Genomic DNA, 8,146 nt, shown 5'->3' on the forward strand with positions numbered 1-8,146 from the left:
ACGGTTTCTGACGGATCTATGCAGCACTTGCTGTTGCATGAAGAACTGGTTAAAATAAACATGGGAAGCTTTGAATTGGCTTACAGGCTGTACCTGACAGAGAACTCTCTCTCTTTCTACAGGTGCGTTCATCATTATTTGAACTGGCTAGGAAAACAAAATTTGACCTATGTCGTCACGTTTTGGTTACTTTTGTTCTTTTGGTTATCATCAACCTGCTAGTCATTTTCATCCCAACCATGAAGGATATTTTCGGAGTTGTAGGTACAGTATCCTGGTTTTGTACTACTAATAAAAGACTGTTGCTAATCAGCAACACAATAGTTAGCTGATGCTGACAACTAACAAAAATCATTTATTTGAATTTTGCAGGGGTCACTTCTGCCAATATGCTGATTTTCATTCTCCCTTCATCATTGTATTTAAAAATTACACAGCAGGATGGATCCAAGTTGACTCAGAGGATTTGGGTATGCGTTCCTTTCCCGTTAATGCAACACTTTCATCGTGTTATTCCTTATAATGTGCTAGATGCAAACGTACCTAATCTGAACATATGTGTGAGCTTCTTTACGTTACTTTCCATCCTTGCTTCAGTCAGCTGGCAGCCGTGCTTGCCTTTCTCCTTTGCTTACCCTGGGGGTCTCCCACTGGAGGGGCCCTACCACGCAGGGCATCTTGTGTGTGTTCTGGGGGGCCCTTCTCTGTGGGGCGAGGGGCTTTTCCCCTGGCTGTAGCCCTCCATCGCCCTTCGGCGGCCCTTTCAGCCCAGCAAGATTGCTCTGTTTCAACGCATTGATCCAGAAAGCATGCCAAGTGCTCTGTGTGTGGTATTCCTCATGGTTTTAGGGGACCCAAGTCAGACTTAGGGTGCTTCCACCAGATGGGAATGGGCCTCGGAAAGATTTCCTCCGTGCCCCAGAAAGAGCTGCAGCTAGAAAGATGCAACGCTCCTGTGTATTCCCAGTCTAACGGGGCATGCACTGGAAGCACCGTAAGGTCAGACCCTGCTCTGAGCAGACAGGCAGGAAATCAATGTTTCACTTGTGGCTTCATACACAGACCCCAAGACGAAAGGGCTGAACTCCAGTGGACACATATCTGATGGGAAGAGTACACCTATTTCTGTGAGGCTTTGAAAAGAGCAGAGCCGATTGGTCCTAAAAACAGACTCAGCTGATCCTCTTTAGGGATGATCGGTGTTTAAGTGAATTGAAAGAAGAAAAAAATTGGTTTTGGTGTTCAGCAAGTAATTATTAATGACACTAATCTCTTTAATTATCTATGGGTCTTGTCTTTACCAGAAGTGCTATCCCATTTTAGCTGATAACTTTGATACATCACCTTGTAAATCTCCTTAAGAGGAGAAGTTAACATACTTGAATTAATTGTCTTTTCTTTTTGTTCATTAACTATCTCTTCTTTTTGTTCCAGGCTTCTCTTTTCTTGGCGCTGGGGATAATGTTTTCCCTAGTGAGCATTCCCTTGGTCATCTATGACTGGGTACAATCAGGAGGCAGCACCGAAGGCCACTGAAGGTCACCTCCTTCTGAAAAGAAGACACCCCTGTTTGCTACACACCAAAATCGCAACCATCCGTTCTGTTATCTATTCCATCTTTTGTGAGTTTACTCAAATCAAATCCAAATAATGATTATCCAGTACTGAAAATACTGTTATGGGTGTATTTTCTTGCAGAAAACAGACCCATTTTTCCAACAGGCATATCACTCTGTCCCCCGATACTGAGTTATCAGATCAGCCTAAAGTCTGTGTTAATTGTCTGTGAGACTATATAAAGCATTATTCATAGAAATTCATCACAATTAATTTGTTTCCCCTCTTCTGCCCATGAATTGCATTGTTCCATTATTATCCTTAGCCCTTCAACCTGCTGTGCTCCTTTAGGCAGCAGCGCCTCTTGTTATCAATCCCAACTGGAGTGATGTCGGTTCACATCCTTCCCCACACCTTTTAGCCAAAACTCTGCTCTCCAATTGTACACAACCAGTTTGTTTGTTTGTTTTCTTGTTTGTTTGTTCCATTGCTGTTTCGTGCACCATTTGCCTCACTGGGTTAAGTGTAGCATTCCGGATATGGGCACAAAAGGCACCACGAGAGCGTAAATGAGTGTTGTATAAGCGTTATGTCCTAAATCTGGTGCTTCTCTCTGGTGTTCTGGTGGGGGAGCCAACCCCAGGGCCTGGCTGTTTTGTGGCTTTGGGGAACAGACCTGTGTGTCTTTGTGATGGGGTGCAGGGAGCAGGAGAAGGACAGCCGCCACCACCAGCCACCATTACCCTGGCACACTTCAGCTGGAGCCTGACCAGAACTAGACTTGACCCCAAGACATCAGTACTTGAGCCTGAAGAGAAGCAGGCGGTCGGAGATTTCCATAGGAAGTCTGCGTTTTCTTCAGCACTAAACTGTTTACTAATGCCCCACTTCTCTCAGAAAAAAAAAAAAAAAAGTGGCAAGCTCCAGTTTTACCAAAACCTACGCGTTAAATCATACCTCATGCCTTTTCCATTCCGGGATTCATTTGTACATTCCTTGTAGAGACAGGCTCCTCTCTTGTGTCTTACCCTCCTCCCACTGAAGTCAACGGGGGTTTCGACTTCAGCGGGAGCAGGATTTGACTCACCCTGCCAAACTACTGCATTTCTCATGGAAACTGAAATCTTTAACATTTCTTTAAACAAACAGAAACAGTTTTTATATTTAAAATGTTTCATTTACATTTCTCATCTATTCTCCATAACAATTAACAAAATTCAATTACTACTAGCAGAAACACTGTAACTTGCATCTGTTGTCCACAAAATAAGCATTTGCCTAATGCCTTATAGCTGGTGTAGAGAACTACTTGTAGAGACTCAAACGCTAAGCAGGTGATCGTTAACCATCCCGAGCAGACATCTATTAGTGCACTGCCAGCAGCATCAACGTGTTCACTTTGTGTCATTCACCATGTGAGCTAAAAAGTGTCTCAAAATATGAACCCGGCTCCCGCCGAAAGAACCGACGGCCAAAGGGAGTCCCGCTTCATGCCCCAGGGCTGAGCGATGCCCTCGGTGTGCTCAAGCCGTACCTGTCAGTATGCAGTGACCCTCTTGTTCCCAGTAGCTGGTTCATTGCCGACTCCCATTGCAACTATGGAAGGAGACTGTCATTGCCAGCTTGCTATTTTTAAGGTTAGGGATGGAGAATTCAGGATCTCGGGATTTCTGTGAGCTATTGAATAGCCTCAGTTGCCATTGCCTTGTCCTACATGGCTTGAAGTCACCGAAAGTTGAGATCACAGAGCACTTCTCAGGACTTTGAAAGACGGTTTCTAAAGGTAACATCCAGAGAAGTTAGTTTGGGGCCTTCTTTGGAATTTGGGCATCGAGATGCGGAGCGTTCATGCTGCAGAAACTAAGCCTACTAAACCCAGATTTCTAGGTCCGTACCTCAGCCTAGGCAGCGAGGTACCCAGCTCTGCCGATACTCCACTGTGATCCAGAAACCAGGCAGAGTGGACTCTGCAGGCTGCCCAAGTCCTCAGAGTAGCCCAGCAGCAAGAACAAAACTGGAAGCCTCCTCCCTCTGGGCAAAGTGACCTGCTAGGCTGCAGAATGGGGTTCACTTACCCTGTCATCCTCCTGGCCCCTCAGACCTTCTCTCACAGGCTCCCAGCAAGGTCTCCGGTGTGGCGTCCTTCCTCCCAAGCATGCCCTGGCCCAGCGTTTAAGACACGAACCACTGAGCTACCTGGGAGCCCCATGCTGAGGTCACTCTCTTTCCTGCAGCTGGTCTCAAACCTTTGCCTGCAATGGTGCAGGTCACCACTTCTCTCTGCGCTGTCTCTTCATGAGACTGATCCCTGCCCTTATTCACGAAGTCCATACAGTCCATACACAGAAGCCTATGAGCCCATGTGTTACTCAAGCTCTGCAGAGAAGTTCCTGTCTCCTCGCAGCTCGTTCCAGGCATCTTCCCAGCTCAGGATGTAAGTTTGTGGCTCCCCCTTTTGCAGGCACCCAGCCCTCCCTGGTCACTGCAGCAGGAGCCCAGCATCTCACTCCATTCCCTGATTCAGCTTGCTGGGGTCACATTTCAGGGCTTGAGGTGCCTTATAATCTCTCTGGATCTTATCCTAAAAAACCTAACTCAGACCTGAGAATGCTGTACAGTGTTATCCTCAAGATGCTCCAGGGCTTTCCTGCTTTCATCCCCCCCTTTATCCTTCTTCTGCTACTGGTTGATGAGCAGTGCAGCTCTGTGCATTGGGGGATTGTGAGAGAGGAGATCCTGGGAGCAACTTTCAAGTACTCAGGTATGAGCTAGAGGTCTGATCTGCTGCACAGGGTACCAGCAATGTCACAACTGCGACATCTCCCTCCCACCCCCACCCTGCAAATAATCTGTAGTCTCGTGTTCAGAGTACCAACCATTGAGTTTTGGCACCCAGCTTCCTTCGACTTGAAGGGCTGTTGGGTTACTGATTGCTCCTTGCATCTTCCCAAATCTCCTCCATCACTATCCTTCTCTCTCCTCTTTGCTATTCTGCCTTTTTCTTTTTCCCAGTTTATTTGTATACTGGAGTTTTACTGGATAAATAGGGAGAAGAATGAGCTGGGTGTGTGCATAGAGTGAAATTACCCCAGGTACTGGACCATCAAAGCATATCTTGGATACTGAAAAATAGATACCCAAAATATTAAGTCTCTAAATAGACTTTGTTTCTGGGTGTCAGGAAAAAAAAAAAAAAAAGAAAAAAAATAGAGGGAATTTTGCTTAGACTGATTTACTGGCATCATATTTATAGATATTTATGGAAAGGAATCATGTGTTTATTGATGTCTGTGGTAATGAACGTGAAATAACGTGCTTTTTGTTTTCTCATCAGGTTTATACATTCTTAACAGAATGCAATAGACCCTGCTGTAACTGTCAACATCAGTGATGGATGACAATATTTGTATGAGGTTATCTGTAAAATGTACTGCTGTTATTCAGTTCATTTGGAATAGTGAACTTGTAGCCAACGATGTACGAGTCCCACATTTTAGCTAGGATTTTAAGAGCACAGTGAAATGCTGTAGGAGTTTCTCTGTCGTTAAATTAATAGGATCCAGAGTACCGTATCTACTTAGTAGGTGGTAGCATGCTTTCTTTTCATAGAGAGTTTATCACTATTGTGAGCACTGCAAATGTCATAGACTGGATGCAAAATTGCTCCTAATAGCTACAACAAAATACTTTAAAATTCTTGGTTGTGTAATAGCAACAATTGAGTGGTGAGGGACACGGAAGGACTAATTAGAAGCAGGGGCTCCTAATAAGATTGTAGGAGTTAATCCTACACTTAAAAGACGGCCTTGCTGCCGCTCCTAGTCCACAGCACATTGCAACGAAAATAGTCATGAGCTTAAAGCACCCTTATGGTTGCAGAACACAGCTGCCCTTCTCTGTCCGACGGCAAACACGCCTGCTAAGTAAAACACAGTAAATTATTATTTGGGAACAGTATCTTGGGAGCGGTGACCTCTCTGGGTGATGCTTGCTCCTGATCAGAGGGCCAATGCCAAATCCATGCACCGGCACAGACCTTTTGTAGGGCTGACACGGACTGAGTGGTGTCCAGCCTGTGTGCAGGTCCAGGGCAGAACGGCTGGTCTCATCCCGCGAGGTCAGGGATGGGGACACCCATCTGTTCCCGAGGGCTGCTTTCCCAAGCCACATACCGACCCGTAGCTCCTGCTCCACTTGCAATAGGTCACACGTGCAGACGCAGGTTGGATGAGATATGGGTTGTGTGTGTACCTCTGCCTTACAACGCACCACAGCTCTCTCTGATACTAACAGTAACAATGAATGGTATCTCTAGCTTACCTTTAAATGAATACGTTTCTTTGCTTGAACCTTACATTAAGGCTAAAGAGCATCTTGGTCAAAACAAAACTCTTTCCACGTGGTGGTGTCCCACCTCCAGTCCTACCGTCCCACCCCAGTGCCTGTAGGAGAAAGGCACAGCAGAATGTACTCAGCTCCATCAGCAGCTCCACGAGATGGCTTTATCGCCTGGCGCCAGGGTACTTTCTTAAACAATTCCCCAGAGCCCTCGGCGTCAGGAAAATCCTTATTTCCTATAACTTACACAAAGAATGTTTTATTTGTATCTAATGTAAGGATTTCTGTAACAAACTGTGAAAAAAAAAAAGATAATGAATTAATAAAAAGTACAGGGCTGGAAAGGTCTCAAATTCACAAATTGTACACATGCCTATGTTTCTGAAGACAAATCTATGCAGTTGTGTTGTATTGTAGGAAATTTCATTTTTATGTACATATATATATTGTAAATAAATAGGATGCTGTATATTTTTGCAGTTGTTTATCCCCTATGATATAGAAGTGTTGAGATAGGCTCTGCATATTAAGAATAATTTTAATAGAAATACAAATACTTTAGCTTCTGACTTAGCAAAATGTATATCCTTTTCTTTCTCCCAAGAGTTCACAAGTTAAATCCTAAACTTGAAATGATAATTACATCGCTAACGTAACAAGAGAAAGAGAAATAAAAGGAGCAATGAAATTGCCAGGAGTAAGCCCAGCGCGTGACTCCCTGTTTTCTCAACAGCAAGTTAGCCGGTCTGCCTGCTGGGGAAAATATCTGCCTTGTAAAGGGCCCCTTTGGTACCCAGGTACCTCTTACCTCCTCAGCTGAGGTCGGGTGGTAGCAAAGTGCTGAAAAGGTTTTTTTGCAGAAACCAGAGCAAACTGCAGCCAGCAATTGGACCCAGCATTATGCCATGTTGTATCCAGGCATGTATTTACCCAACTAGTACCAACAGAAGTCGGGGCAGGACTTCTGCGTTTCCATTTTCAGCCACCAGAAATGCCTGTAGTTCAGGAAAAAAAAGAGTACTACAGGCCAGGGGTGGGCAGCAATCAGAGCAATCCGTGCCATTTCTATCCCGTTTCCTTCCTGCGGAGTCCTGCGGCATCTCCTCCGCTGCAAAGCCAGGCACGCTGCTATCATACAACCAAAAGGCTAGCACCTGAGGCTGATGAGAGCATCCCCAGCCAGGGATTTCTTGCACATCCCACCCTAGGAATGGGCAGAGGCCAGTATTTTGGTCGTGGGATAGCTGCATGTCCAGGGGTGGGGGTGATGGGAGGGAAGGGTTGTGTATGCCCTGAGAGTGCCTCTGTCAAGAGCCTTGCGTAGACTTTCTTGCTGGTAAAGCACGTAAACGTGAGGTTTTTTCAGGATTGCTGAAAAACGGAGGTTGAGAAATTGAGAAATGCATCTAAAAATAATTGTATTTTTTTTCCATGTTTACTTTATGGCCTTGGATGAAAATGAAACTTGAAATAATGTTTGCTTTCACCGTGAGCACAAATTTGAGGAAAAAACCCTATATGCAGTCACTTCTACAGAGCTTTTCAAATTAATACAAGTGTACATTTTGTTTTCAGTGTTATAGCCAACAAAATATAAACTGTAAAGGTATTTTTCCACAAGACTTGAACTTTAACCTGTTTATAGAAACCTGTTTTTAGTGTCCCAAGGTGTGTTAAGGCTCACCCAGATCCAGTATAGACAATACTGTTTGAATGATGTACGCTTGATACGAGCTCGTCTCTAATAGATTGTTGAAGTGAGTCATTGGTAATATTTTGGTCCTGCTAACATCACCATACTTTGTGCTGCTCATATCCAAATAAACGATGCAGTTTTTCAGTTTCTGTGTGTAAATAATAATTAAAAAAAATGTATTAAGTTCTATAATCTCTCTGTTACCTCTATAGTTTTTAAACATTAAAATTGTGATCTAAACTAATGTTGGGGCCATATTCTTTCTTTCAAAGGGATGACGGTATATCATTATGATGCCTTAAACAGCATGTGCTCCCCACTTTTATGCAAACATTTTCACTGAACTCGCCATACGGCTGTTGCAAAGCCAACTATATTAGACTCAGTGCAGTAAAACATCAATAGATGGCTATGGAACATTAATGTAGAGTTTCTGATACAGTTTCAGAAGGACCTGAAGCCAGGGTGTATGGTCACCATAGACTGGGGCTGCTGAAGACGACAGCGTTTCTCAAGCCCAGGGCTTGTTTCTGCCTGCTCCTTGAAGACTGTCTG

The 8,146-nt window shown here is 44.4% G+C and overlaps 1 protein-coding gene across 2 annotated transcripts in view; it reads left to right on the top strand.

Moving 5' to 3' along the window:
- SLC38A1 (solute carrier family 38 member 1) overlaps positions 1–7,815 on the top strand; it is a 43,247-nt gene extending 35,432 nt beyond the window's left edge. The window contains exons 14-17 of one of the 2 annotated variants that reach the window (XR_010069515.1): positions 123–264; positions 373–470; positions 1,435–1,622; positions 4,892–7,815. Coding sequence is in view for 1 of the 2 variants with exons in the window: in XM_063323094.1 (XP_063179164.1) it covers positions 123–264; positions 373–470; positions 1,435–1,536 (342 nt within the window). In the remaining variant the exon portion in view is untranslated. Of the gene's footprint in view, positions 1–122; positions 265–372; positions 471–1,434 lie in introns of both variants that reach the window. The other variant, XM_063323094.1, reaches the window with a different exon arrangement.
- The last annotated feature ends 331 nt before the right edge of the window (positions 7,816–8,146 follow it).

This window comes from Chroicocephalus ridibundus, chromosome 1 (assembly GCF_963924245.1).
Source record: "Chroicocephalus ridibundus chromosome 1, bChrRid1.1, whole genome shotgun sequence".
Taxonomy (NCBI): domain Eukaryota; kingdom Metazoa; phylum Chordata; class Aves; order Charadriiformes; family Laridae; genus Chroicocephalus; species Chroicocephalus ridibundus.